We start from the raw sequence: 15,050 nt of genomic DNA, 5'->3' as shown, positions 1-15,050 counted from the left end.
AAACAAAATGTCACAGAGAATAAACTTCTTTGGAACAGAGGTTTTACAAAGGCACTGCCATGCTTCTTGGTGCAGAGTTCCAAAATATTTGATCCCAGACATTACAAGATGCATTTCGCTATACTACGTCAGACAAAATCTTGTTATCTAGCTTGTTACAGATGGATCACATAGCACCTTAAAAACATCAGTGGCCTTTTGATGAATACCTGAGCCAAGTGTTGGTTTGTGTTGAAGTTTCCACATATCTTCTTGGTGTTCTATTGACCCAATCTTTTCATTTGGCTGTTGCTGGCGTTCAAGTGATGTTCTACCGTAATGCTGTAAAGAACTCATATCTTCCATGTTTGGGATATGATTTCTCTCCAGAGAGCTTCCTTTCCTTTCAGACGAACCTCCTGTGCCCCTTTGACATGAACTCTGGTAAGATTTTAAAACCTGACCTGGTGGTGGATCTGGGGGAGGAGGAAGATCTACAAGGGAACAAAATGATTAAAATGCCCATCACGTTACATATTACTCCATACAGATCACAAGAGCACATGTAGTCATAGCTACCTTTTGTATATTAAAGATCCTGATCTTACATCATTTTCTTCAACAAAAGTCATAATTTACCAATGTTAAATTAAATTAGTCTTCTTTATATCTAACACTTATATTGCTTAGTTTTCTTTAAAGAGAAACACATTTGGGTCAGAGATAGTTCCTGTGAAATATGTCATTAATATTATTTTGGCATCCACGAGGCATCACTGCATTCTACTGGAATGATTTCCCAATTAATTTTGTCTACATGATTTCGATTTCTGTTTCATTTTAGTGATTAAAGGAAGTTTTTGCAAATATTTTTATATGAACCCGTAATAAAAAAAAAAATAAATCCATCAGCTTATTAAATCAAACATGCTAAATGGAATTAGTGTACTTATAGTCTGTGAGTCATAGATATTTAGTACACTATGCTACATGGATTATCACAAGTAGGGGCAAAGCATTGAAGGTGGGCTATTCTATGATAGGGCAAAATAGCATAGTATGCAGTATATGCTAGTGCCCACAGTGTTGCCATCCACTACAACAGATGAGGTACAGACACTGTTCCCATACCACTGGTTCAAACATCAGCAGAATGTGAGAATATAGACTGCTACTGTGTGGATGGCTAGAATGTAAGAAACCTTGTTGTGCCATGTTACCCATTGTATTATACATAAATATTAATATAAGTATATATATAAATATATATAAATATATATATGGGATCTGTACAGATGCTCAACTGCATCTTTCACCGAATCCCAATTTGATGAGCATACTTGCCCGAAAGTGCTGTTCACCGAAGCAGCACTTTCGCGTAAGTATGCTTGTTGTTCCAGTTGTACTACAGTGCGGTAAGGGAAAACTCACTTTTCCCCACTGTAGTGCGACCTCGGAGTGAGAATATTAAAGTGTGGGGGGTGCAGCCCCCCCCCCTTCAAGTAGATTTTGAGTTTTTTTTTTAACATAAGTGCTTTTTCGATGACAGTGCTTTCGCTATAGTGTGTTCGGTGGTAATGGATTTGGGCTTTTGATCTTTCAATCAAAGGTCTTAGATCCATATATATATATATATATATATATATATATATATATATATATATATATATATATATGTATATATATATATATATATATATATATATATGTATATGTGTGTATGTGTCTGTGTGTGTGTTATTATTATTGTTGTTCTACTTGATGTTTGTTGTCACCAACTGTCTTCAGCATACATCACATACAGAATGTAATGATTTCTGCACTGAGAACCCAAACCTAGGAAGAGATTTATTATGACTTTTGTTAGACTAGTTAAGCCTATCAGACTTTCATTCAGTCTTACTTTGATACTCTAGACTTGCATTTATCAGTGTTTTAGGCAGCTGTCCTTTTCTGTTGAACGTTGGTAAGAAGAACTGCTGTTATGCAGTTACTATTGATAAACTACAATACATATTAAAGAGATCTAGCAAACTTTGAATCAGTGGCACAAGATATGTGCGTCTGATTGGAATTCCTGGTGCAAGAGTCTCTTCTGAATGTCAGTGCGGGAGAAGCTGAACTGAAGGACAACTATCAGGGGTCCCTTATCTGCGGATGGCATGGGATATCAGGGTGCCATGCCCACTTATGCCAGCAATCTAGATGTTGGTCATGCAAGACGAAATCTTGATGCATTTAAGTGCCGAGCCCTAGCATACATGCACTTACTCACCCTCAGTATCTTACTATATCATCTGGAGGGGAGAACAACTATGTATGATATTACTAAAAGTTCTTTCTCACCTCACAGGATGACTTAAGGGGCATAATAACTAAATCTAGTCTTTATTATGGAACAAAGGCGGGGCTTGAAGCCACCTTCCTCTCTAGGCTTTCCTGTGGAAGTACCAAAAATAGTAAGAAGAGAGAGCGAGAGAACTGACTCTGTATACACACAGGCAGCAAATAATGGCAGCACAGGAAATATGGCTGCTTATATAAAACTGCTAGAAATGTAGCAGCTGAAAACCTGGAAAACCTGACATAACATTTATGCAAACAGTAGGATTGTATAAAGGGAATTATGACTATTTGATTAAATGGGATTTATTAAAATCTCTTTCAGTAAACTATTCCAGCCACGCTGGTCTCCTGAAACATCTCAGTAATGAATAATCAAATGATAAAAATACCTTCAGAATTAGCATAACATTAGAGGCAGATACAAGGAACTTAAGAGTAGGGAAATCTGCTGACTGGTGGCCAATCAACTAATGCTCTGAATGTCACCACACGAGGAACACTGTTATTTTGTAATAACACTTAGTTTCAGAGATTGAAGAGAAGCTGACTGCCACATTTTACCTCTTTCAAATTATTGTCCAAATCTGTGATCTCAAAATTACTAGGTAGACAGATAGAAAGACAGAGATATAGATATAAATAGATTGATATAGATATAGTTTGGGAGTGTGGGGGTATGCTCCCATATCAGGGGTTACAGGATGCCTGCTCTCCTGCTCAAAAAAAAAACAAAAAAAAAAAAAAAAAAAAAAAACATTTTTGTGTTTTGAAACCTTGTGAAAACTGTTTTTTAAAGTAGTTATTTGCCAAGGTTTTAGATATTTTGGGTTGAGTAATCACATGTATATTAAACAGGGCTTACTTATTTATAGTGAACCCCTCAATGTAGTCAATTTGTACCAGAAATGCCTGCTCATATTTTGTTTTTTTTCCCATATTTGATAAAGCACATACAGGCCAAGCAGGTAGACACATTTGTTCAGCTTAACTCTGGCATTATCCAAGAAGTATTTATTATGGATCTACTATTTCATTTCTTTGAATTATGTATTTTTGTAATTTTAAACAAAATGCAGAACTCACATTTTTTTATGTGTCCTTGTCAGAGGAAAATAACACTAGAAATACAAAATAAACCATACAGAGCCTGAAAAATAACTTCTGTAATACAATTTCTATCAATGTGGTGTGAAATGAGTCAAAGTAGAATGTATGCTGCTTGGGTAGTATTTACCTGCATTCATTTCACTTGCAGAAAATGAAAAGTACTTGCTGTCTGCAGCAATGATTCAGATCCACAGATTTACAAACTGTAAAGCGGTAAGGGCTCTTTCCTACATTTGTATTTAATACAATATATCAAATTATTTCCCTTACTAGGATTCAGTGCTGTACAACAAAAATTATATTTTTCAGTCAGCTCCACCTAGCTAATTAGTAAATTATCAACAAAAAAGTAAATAAATCTTTTCTCTTGAGGCTTTCTTGTAATTTCACGTTTTAAATTCACTGCTAGCATCTTAGCAACACTACTGTTAGGATCCCTGACTTGGAAACAGCTTGTGTTTACATAAGAGCTGTCCTTGCTCTTGATCTCTGCAAGTGGAAACGGTAGTCTGAGAGTCATGTGCAGGTGAAAAACTGCAGTGTTACTTAATATCCTCACTTGGGTTTCACTCTCTAGGGACCTAAACCTCAGGAAAAACACTCCTCAGCATTTCTTCATCTTCTGCTGCAAAATTCAGTGCTTATTATATACTTCATAAAACACCTCTTTGCTTTGATTTAGGATACATTCTTTTAAACACAGTATGCTTTGTATTTTATGTACTGTGGATTTTTATACTCTGTGAACGCAGAATCTAACACTCAGAATCAAGAGACTTAGGATTATTCTTCACAGATATGAGAAAAATTATTTTTTTAAACAATACCTGCTGATGAAGTTCTGCACAGAAGCATACTTGCATACAGCATTGGTTGCATTAACAAGCCAACTTTCTAATAAACATATTTAATGAATGCCATCAAAATTGTTTAAATTTATCAACATTTCTGAAAGTACACAGTGATATATTAATTGTTCCAACTTGCAAGGTTTTGCAGCTTTTGTCTTAATGGCTATATTCTAAGTAATGGCTCATTATTTAAATCATTATACAGTCTTAGGAAGTACTGCTGTACTGATTCACTTATTACCAGGATAAAAGAAAGAAAGTGTGAGCACTGTCATGTACCCAGGCATGAAAAAGTAGTCATCTGTTTATGCACAGCTTGCTTTAAGCCATTAAACAAACATGCATAGCCCTGTTAAATGGAAAGATGTAAGCAATAACCAAGGAAATACACCACAATGACTACAGCATCAAAAATAAATGTTTTATTGGCTTTAATGAGGTACCATCAGCATCTGGGAAGCTACTAGAACCAAATGAATTCAATCATTTTATGATTTTTTTCTGTTTGCTGCCAAAGATAATAACAAAGGTAGCGTCTTCTGTTCCAACCACCACAGGAAATCTGACAAGGTCATGTCAGAAAAAGAGGGCATTACTCATTTACCTTCTGCTGTAGTATACCAGCTTGTGTCAAACCTAGTTCTGTCTGCATGACGGTAGCTTGATTCTTACTCTGTATCTTCATACAGGGTTATGAGTAGCATTAATGGACACAAGCAATACTTTTTATATCCCACAATGCTTGGCTAACTGCACACTTCTTTGTTTACAGTGGAGATCATACACATCTGAGTTTCAGTATGTAGCAAAAGTTGGTATTTTTCCTTCTTTATTCCTGTCCTTTTCTCCCCCTGCCCCTGCATTTTCTTCACTCCTTACTTTCTTTACATTAAATGTATTTTATTTTACAGAGAAGTAAAGCTGTGTTGGTGCAGCGGTAGCATTGTTGCCTCACAGCAAGAAGTTCTCCTGTTCGATTCAAGGCTAGAGCGCCTTCTGTGTGGAGTCTGCATGTCCTCCCTGCAGTTGAGTGGCCTCCGAAAGACATGCGTGAATGGGTGTGTCTTCACTGAAGGTTGGACGTCGGGCTAGCAACTCGGCACCATAAAAATCAACTGCCAATCATTAGCAGACCAGAGTTCAGCTGTGGTGACCCCTAACCGGGAAAAGCCAAAAAGACAAACTATTTTACAGAGAAGTAATACATCTGAATACCCTGGTGACATTTAAAACTTATTTCAACCTTCAAAATAAAGTTTACTTTTTTTACATTACAGTATTTCCTGCACTCTAGCCTTCCTATTTCTTTATTAGACCTTATAAAGTTGCTTTTCATTGTTTTGGTCTGTGGTCTCTCTATTTTTCAGACATCTCAGAGATGTAAATCAAAATTTATTTCTGCACTTTAGATACAATTTTGTATTTAATCTGTTTTTTTTAAAATCTAGTCTTTTTAAATGCATATAATGGCTTAATTTTTCTGTGCAGCTGAAAGCGCATTCTGCCATTGAAGGCCCCCCTTGTACTTGTGAGAGCTCCAAACACATGAGGATCAATTGCTTGACCCTACCATCCCTAACTTGATATCACTGATTAATGTTGCCTATAGAAAATCAATGACATAACTTGAAATCACTGATTAATGTTACCTATAGAAAATCAATGATATAACTTGAAATCACTGATTAATGTTGCCTACAGAAAATCAACGATATAACTTGAAATCACTGATTAATGTTGCCTATAGAAAATCAGTGACATGACTTGAAATCACTGATTAATGTTACCTATAGAAAATCAACGATATAACTTGAAATCACTGATTAATGTTGCCTACAGAAAATCAGTGACATGACTTGAAATCACTGATTAATGTTACCTATAGAAAATCAACGATATAACTTGAAATCACTGATTAATGTTGCCATTTCTAGTGCTGTCCAGCAGTCATTCCTCCATTTTGTGAGGTTGTCGATTCTTTGCATTTGTGCAGCTATGACGTCGGTATATATAAGACCAGGATTGTGGGGGTGGGGGGTGGGGGCTAACATTTTTTCACTGGGTTGAATCATGACCAGTTTAGCTCAGTGAGTCATGCCCTTGGCAACCTAAGCCTTAGGGATCAGCAAGCAAAGTGCTTTTGAAACAGCTTTTCCTTCAAGAATATTTCCCATTTACATTTAAAACGCAGATTCATTGTCTGACCTTAATTCTATCTTTAGGTCTATCCCTTTCACTTTTTTAAAGTTAAAGTGTGTTTTACACACTGCTTTCATCACTTTCTCTGGGACAGGTGACTTTAGGGTTTAATTAAGAAAGGAATGAATGGAGGTACATATATTGGAGTAAAACATTACAGAGCATGCAGAAGAATAAAAGCATAAACACAATCATTTTCTTCACATCATCCTGTGATTACTGACCCAATTTCTTTCAGCCATTAACCTTTCCATTTTCTGCCACTGCTGACAATGGACAACACAGGAAGATAATATCTAGGAGTAAGTCAATTTTAAGATTGAAACTTTGTTTTTTGCTTCTAACATCTTCACACACCCCTAAAAGGGCTATCAGTTTTTTCAGTAAAGACAGGCCACCAGTGGCCCATGTGTTTTGTGTTGTTGTACACATTTACCGCCTTTGGCTCCAGTAGAAACTGACACAGGTAGTCCTCATGTCCAACCTTGGTTTTCTGCCTTGTTGTACTATGAACTAAACTACTCCAGGTGACAAAAGTATTGGGACAAAACTACTGTTCTCACCATAGATTAAGTGAAACACTCACCCCCTACTCTCTCAGCTGCCTCATCCTGTGCCTGGATAAACTCTCCGATCCAGGGTCAGTGTTGATACATTTAGACCACTATCCTTTTTCAACGGAAATGACTAAGTTCTCATAATATCTAATACTATTTAAGGACCCCATAGCATTTGGAAAGTAGCTAAAGAGTAAAACGCTTGACAGCAACCTAAACTGAGAAATAAGGAAAGAACCAATTACCAATAATATGAGACTAGCACCCATAAATAATATCATGTCATAATGAGATAGTACCATGATACTTGCTTGAAAACTTACATATGTTGGCTTCTGAGTATGGAAACCTTATGGTAAAATATATATAAATTTACAATATAGACATACAACTACTGAAAGGCAGCTACACCGGAGAAAATCTGAAACTGGAAAAATACAGATAACTATAGATAAATAAGTTACATTTGTATTCTAATTTTACAAGAGCAAGTTAAAATGGAAAAAATCAGACAGATTTGACTGCCTTAATTATATAAATCAGAGACATTCTTGCACTATAAGTTAACACTAAAATTCTGGAAATATACAGACAGTAAACTGAGAAGATCCTGTGACATTTAAATATATAATTTATTAATTTCATAGGTTACTACTAGGCTAACTACCCTTATGGGCCATTTTAAGCCTAGCCAATTACCCCATGTCAGAATCAAACCCTGTACCTTGTGTTTCTAAGGTAAGCACCTTAACCATTATGCCAACCTCCCACAATTTATTTAGTTAATTAATTGATTTGATAACTATGTGGTGGATAAGACAAACAGTTTACCAAAAACTATTCAAGGCAGCCTAGAAATAGTTATTGTCAATGATTTTGCTTGAGAAGTACAGCTCAAAATGCTAAAAAGACAAATATATATATATATATATATATATATATATATATATATATATATATTTTTTTTTTTTTTCAGCTTACAAGCCCCAGGGCAACTGCTGTATAAGTGGGGGCAAGCACTAATATACTACCTTTATTTATAAATATCACTTCAAAGGTCTCACAACAACATAAATCAATGCAGTTTAAAATGCGTATAAAAATGAAATAAATGAAAAGGCACTCACACAAACTGCTCATTTTAGTGCAGAATATCTCCTGAAAAACAACTGACTATTGAACATATGAACCACATATTTGACAATTAATAAAGATAACTGGCAATTCTCATCTAAAAGTGTTGCATTTATGTAATAAAGTTCTCTCTGCTGTGGTTGTGGTTTGCATTTAGAGGACTGTTCCTTCCTGTAAACAATGTTTTGGCAGATACATGTAGAAATAAGCTTAGACATTTATAAATATGGAAAAACAAAAAGGAGATGAAGACTGGAAACAGGAGAGCCGTTTATTTAAAAAGTTGAGCGCTTTCGTCAGCTGTAAACTATAGACTTCATCGGAACTGATCAGCTCACTGATGGAAGGTCAAAAAATAAGCTTCAATGGAGGAGCTAGTGTTTCCAACTATGGCACTGTTAATCAACAACTCAAAGTCCTTGCGGAGCAGATTTTAAAATTGTGCAAGCTCCAGCTTGAAAACTGTTATTTACGAGAATGTCTAAATAGGGAACAGGTCCCAAAGGGACTCCGCAGTTGAAATTTTCCTACTGGACTGGTTCCCAGCTGTGAATTACATTGGGAATTAATACATCTATTTACCAGGCATGGCTGTGAGTTGATGGAAATACTTGTAAGGGAAAATGACCACAAAATACAGGTACTGAATGATTCTACTATTTCCTAGACACACGTATTAAGAGTGATTTGGTCTTTGATTCTAAAACAAATTAATATAGAGCAATTTTTGTTAATGTTGACCAGGCCATGAGAAAGAAAAAAATCCAAAAAAATACAGTGATAAAACTGATCATGAAACTGACAATGCATACCCTAAGTTGCCTGGTAATAGTACTGTTTTTCAGACTACTGTGGTGAGTGATTTTGATGATGACAGGCCTGATTTTGAGAATGTGAATGACCAGATTATAGATGAAGCCCCTTTAGGGGTTATGCTTCCGAGGAGGTTGGAGAGACTCATGAATCAGAGGCAGCAATTACAGGACCCTCCACGGTCACCCAACAGTGGACCTCAGGACTCCTTTTCAACACTTGGACAATGACCAGAGGGAGATGACATGGAAGGGGGAGAAGGAGGGGTTGGTAGCTTGTGATAAAGATGCATGTAACAACATCACTATTCATGGACATGGTGATTTCAATATTTAGAATCTTAGTAGTTGGGAGGTTACACATCAATGGGCTGATTTACTTGAAAAAGGCCTTACATTTGTTCTGGCTTGAACAGCCAAAACTGATACAATACTGTTGGATCTAAAGTTATTTGTTAGAAAATTAAACTTTCGTTTTTACTTTGAGGGAAGGAACAACAATTGCCCTGCCCTACAAGGTTGTAAGAGGTTTAGTTGTTTCAATCCCCCGTTACATCCTGCATTGTTTTAATTTGAAAATATTTGTACCAACAATATAAGAAGGTTGTTAAAAGGCTGGAGTACTCCCACAATTTAAGTCAGGAGGAAACAATTTTGTTAAAAGAAATTTCCAACATCTCTATTAGGGTCATGAAACCCAATAAGGGACGGGGACTTGTTGCTATGGATAACAATTTCTATGTTAATAAAATGCTGTCATTACTTTTTTCTGACATCTACGATGAAGTTTCATGGAATTAACTGTTCATTGCATACAAACGAATTGACATCATGTTAAATTACTTGGTTTTGGATAACCAGAGCAGTGTGGACAAATACCAGTTCTTGAGCTTAGAATCCCCCGAATCCTCACTATCTTTGGAATCCTTAAAATGCATAAAGACATCATGGACCCTCCCTTATGACCTATTGTCGATGCCAAGGCTTACAAAACCTTCCCTTTGGCAAAAGTCATAGATTTTCACCTTAAAAGGACCCTTGTAAATTTCAAGCAACTGTTCAAGGATTCCTGGGATTTCTTTTCCAAAGTGTCAAATAAATTTTACTCTGATGACTTACTTTTTGTTATTATCGAAGTTCAGGATCTTTTCACAGATATTCCCCATTATGATGGGCTAGAGATGTTCTGTGATTTCCTTTGTGCCAATTCTAGGTTTGACCATGACAGGATTTTGATGTTTGGGACCCTGACGGAAATGGTACTTGAAAATAATTTTATAACTTTTGAGAACCAGTTTTTTTTAGACAGAGGAGGGGTATTATGATGGGGAGGGCGCTCTTGCCCCCATTTTTGCTAACACTGTTTTATTACAATGGTAAATCAGTAGTATTTTCACCTCTGAATTTTCTAAGCATTGGTCCTTTTATGGGCGGTTTTTGGATGACATTATCATTTTTTGGAGTGGAACTAAGGAACAGCTAGACCAGTTCTTTGAGTTCATGAATTCTAGCACTGACCTCCTTAAGTTCACCATGAAAATCAGTGAAGACAGGGTACACTGCTTGGATGTATTACTTTCTAAAGATAGACCTAATAAGAGTTGTGTGTCTTCCTTATATAGGAAGCCTATTTAATCTAATTCTTTTCTCCATTTTTATAGTTGTCATCCAATATACCAAAACAGATCCTTGGTTAAAGGCCAATGTGTTTGTCTCACCTGTATGATTAGTGTTGATCAAACATATCAGATTGAAAGTGACTTGTTAAAGGAAATGTTTCTTAAGAGGGGTTACCTCAAAGAATTTCTTGATCCAATTTTTGATGAGGTAAAGCAAAAAAAAGATCTACTGGGTACTTTTTCCCTCTATTAAGTTCCCTGGACAAGGTTGAAGTCTACACTTCCATTCAACACAATGGTTTGGGAACTAAGTTTAGTGACTACAACAAAGGTCTGGTTTTATCCTTTAATATTCACTTTCAGGGTGTCACGGACATAATTCGTAGGAACTGGGTCATTTTTAATTTGGGACAATAATACCTGAATACCAGCAGTCGTATATAGAAAAGATGCCTGCTTCAAGAATTTTATTGAGAGAAGTCTAAGAAATAGTGGTGTAGGAGTTATGAAAAATGTGGCCATTGTACACAGTGCAGATATGTTTTGGAGGGCAGTGAAATTTTTATCAAAAATTATGGTACGATTAGACTGGGTCACAAACATAACTGCCACAGTAGAGACCTGGTATATGTGGCCAAGTGCCAGGGATGTGATTGTTTTTATATTGGAAAAACTATTAACAAGTTCAAAAATAGGATATGTCAGCATATATATGACATTCCTAGGTCCAATGAGTCTAATGCCTTGGTGAAGCACATTATGAATTACCCCTTACATTATTTCAAATTTATAGCCATAGATCAGGTTGACCTTGGACCCAAGGGTGGTCCTGTTGTACTTTATTTGGAATATAAAGTGTTAAGGTGGCAATTGAAATGTAATGCCACAAAATACCCAGGCATCACTGAGGTGGCATCTATTGCCAGTGTTTTCAGATTGATGTCAGATTTCCTTTTATAGGTTTTGGTGATTTTATTGTGTCCCGACCATTACATTCATGGGGTGTTTTAGATGGTCATTTTTATGTGTAATTAAATGCTGTGTTTTTCAGTTTATGTTCTTGTATTATTACCTAGTTATTCAAAAAATATGTTTATTTATTTGGTGTGGCAAACATTTTTTAAATGTGCATGTAATTTACTTGAAAATGTGTAATTAGAAGTATGCAAAATTCTTCTACATGGCCCACCTTATCACAAAGGGGTTTGCATCTAGGAATAAGGAAGTTATTGTCCCCCTTTACTCATCACTCATTAGACCCATTATTGAATATAATACCCCATTCAGGATGTACCTAACAAGACATCTGCAACAACTGGAGAGGCCACAAAAGTACCTCACAAAGAGGATAACAGGCCTTAAACAGAATCCCTATGCCCTGAGGTTAAAAAAACTCACACTGTACTCGGTCGTGTACCGGCTACTCAGAGGTGATCTCTGCCTGACATACAAGGCTATGTAAAACCCTGAATTGCTAGAAATGCTCCACATAAGGAAAACCCAATCCACCAAAGCTACACGCTCAAGGGATATCAACCAGTCATCATCAATAAACAGGACGTGTTGGAAGGACAGATTCATTTCCCAGAGACTCCCCTTGCTCTGGAATAAGGTCCCCATATATGTGAGGCAGAGTTCCTCACTGGCACTCTTCAAGAGAAATCTTAATGAGTGGATGGGAAACAGGAAATTCACCTCAGGAATCACTTCTGTGGCCCTGCTTGACAGGGATGCAGATAACTAAACCACTTGAGAGGGAGGCAATAGCACAAAATTTCTGGCTAGGCTTAATTATGGCAAGATATAAATATTAAAATAAAAACCACAAGATCCACAGATGGTGTACACGCTTTATTAAGCTTGCTTGGTACTAATAAAGTGTATACACCATCTGTGGATCTTGTGTTTTTTATTTTAGGTTTAATTATGCCCTAGGTCCAATAGCCTAGTCTCTACCTATGAACCTAGGGTATGCATTAAGTTAGTGGTTTAACAATGTTGTGTAGGGTGGATTTTGCTTCTAACAAGTTTAGAAACAATTAATTGACTTTAATTAGGTAGTCATGTCATTTGATTTATCTATGTGGGTGTGTGTATATAGTATGTTGGTGGACTGATTCAGTTTTTTTGGTTCTGATGAAGTCTATAATTTACAGCTGATGAGAGCACTCAAGGTACAAGCTATCAGGGGGCATTACTGGTGCCTCAGAAGAGTACAGTTCAAATTCAGTAACAATGGCCATCTTTAATCAGCCTCAGCAGATATAGTGGCTAAGGCTTCTTAAATGAAAGTGCTCAGTTGTTTGTAACTGTGGGAAGGACCTAGTACAAGCTCTTTACTACTTGCTGAAGGACTTTGAGGGTGCACTGCTCTGGGGACTCCTTGGGCCATCAACTGATGCAGCTACAGCTCTGTACATTGTCAGTGGTAGAACACCAATTCTGTTGAACTGAGATTAAGGGATTTTCTTTGAACATACAAGTGAGGTGGGCAGTAATCTCAGAGTTTTGTTAGGGGACACAAGAAAGGAAAACAACAATATTCAGCACAGCTACATGGCTGAACAAACCTTAACTTTCTTGCTCATATACATTGATTTTCAACTGTGGGCAGTATCTGTATTTGTTAAAAACACGTTTACCTCACATCAAGTTACCCATCACACTAACTTGGAGCTTCTGGACAGTTAAGTCACCCTTAACAAACTCAATTAATACTTAATAAATTTTCAACAATACCTTGCAAGTAAACCTGAGAAGTATGCCACATGACCCTCAGACTTTTACGATACCCTAACTGGCTGCATAAAAAAGTTGGTACCCATCTGCCTTAAATATAATGATAAATTTAGAAATAAACATCTCTAGAGGAACTGCCCTATAAATAACTTGTATATAAAAGAGTGAACATAATGAAAAGTTGCATGAAATTCCCTACATCTTAACACCCCACCTTAAGACCACACAAACATGCCAGCAAGGAACTTAAGAGCACTATTAGAAAATGTAAAGCGGAATACAAACTCAATGTTGCCACAGACAACAAAGGAAACTACAAATCACGATTCAGCTAAGTTAAAAAATTAAGGAATAATGTCCAAACTCATGTATAATAATACCTCACACTCTGATCACAATGATATCACCAATATATTAGCAGAAAAATGTAGTGATAACCTTACCCACACCTGCCCACATTGTTGCCTCCACTATCCCCAAACATGTAGTTTTACTTAAAATCACCTTGGAACAAGTGTTAAAATCCCTGTCAGAGGCTAAAACTATTACTTTCATGGGACCAGAAAACATTCTCCTCAGCGCCAGGTACCACTATCTGAACCTCTTCTTAAATTCTTCAACCTCAGCCTGTTTACAGGGTTTGTGCCTGATGCCTGGAGAACATACAGTGTGATTCGCCTACACAAGAGTGTCCTCTATACAGACCTAGGAAATTATTGCCCATCAGCCTCACCAGCCTTATATGTAAAGCCATGGAATACTAAAGCAGAAGTTATTTAGGCAAACATAGGCAACTTAACTGAACTAGACTCCACACAAGGGAAGGTCCTTCTTCCTGAACCCATTAAGCATCTTTGAAAAGGTTACAGAGGCTGTGGACAGTGGTCACTTTGCGCACACTGCTTACTTTGACCTGGATAACGATTTTGATACTATTTCCCATACAGGAATTATTTAATAATTTGACAAGCTTAATATAAATACCCGTGTTGTCCACTGGTATGCAAATTAGCTTTACAACAGATCCCAAGTTGGAAAACTTGCTGGCACAGTTTCTGAATATAAAATTGCAGTGGCTGGGATGCCACTGGGATCTGTGCTAGCCCCTCTGCTGTTTGGCATTTACTTTACAGACATCCAACCGATATCCCAGAAGTGTGGTTAACCATGTTTGCTGATGACTGCAAGCTGGGTACTGTTATATGCTCATTCACTGACAATAAACAGCTCCAACAGTAGTTGGTATGTGCATATACCTGGTACACTGAAAATGGTCTAAAGTTAAATGCAAAAGAAAGTGCAACACAGTAATGTTTGGCACCAAAAACCTGCTGCCCCTCATATGTTACAAGGTCTTAAGATACCTGGGCACTTTGGTGGACATCTCTTGCTCTCTCTCTCTTTCTCTCTCATACAATCATAATTTTTCTACCACAGTCCAGAAATCCCTCAATCTGTCCAGTTAATTAATAAGGGAATATCTTCAAAAGCCAAAGAGGTCATCCTAACACTGCTCTTCCTTTATGAGGCACATCACTGAATACAATGCACGCTTTGGTATCTCCTAATCTAAGCATACCGCTTAGCTGGAAAGGCCCCAAAGATTTCTAATCAAGAAAGTTAAAGGTGTCCCATCCTTCAACTATCCAGAAGGATTAGCACAACTCTTTTTGTACTCAGTAGGCTATTGTCTGCTATTGGATGACC

At 36.8% G+C, this 15,050-nt stretch overlaps 1 protein-coding gene across 18 annotated transcripts in view; it reads right to left on the bottom strand.

Moving 5' to 3' along the window:
- Positions 1-15,050, bottom strand: part of ROBO2 (roundabout guidance receptor 2) — a 1,870,921-nt gene that overhangs the window by 33,174 nt on the left and 1,822,697 nt on the right. For 11 of the 18 annotated variants that reach the window (XM_044072427.1, XM_044072429.1, XM_044072423.1 and 8 more), the window contains one exon: positions 210-473. The exons of the other annotated variants lie outside the window; for them this stretch is intronic. In XM_044072427.1, coding sequence (XP_043928362.1) covers positions 210-473 — 264 coding nt within the window. The remainder of the gene's footprint in view (positions 1-209; positions 474-15,050) is intronic. 18 annotated transcript variants of the gene reach the window in all.

The sequence above is a fragment of the Protopterus annectens genome, chromosome 5.part0 (genome assembly GCF_019279795.1).
Source record: "Protopterus annectens isolate FY-2018-M chromosome 5.part0, PAN1.0, whole genome shotgun sequence".
In the NCBI taxonomy this organism is placed as follows: domain Eukaryota; kingdom Metazoa; phylum Chordata; order Ceratodontiformes; family Protopteridae; genus Protopterus; species Protopterus annectens.
Note: the sequence above shows the minus strand (reverse complement) of the source record. Positions and strands in the feature narration are given on the sequence as shown.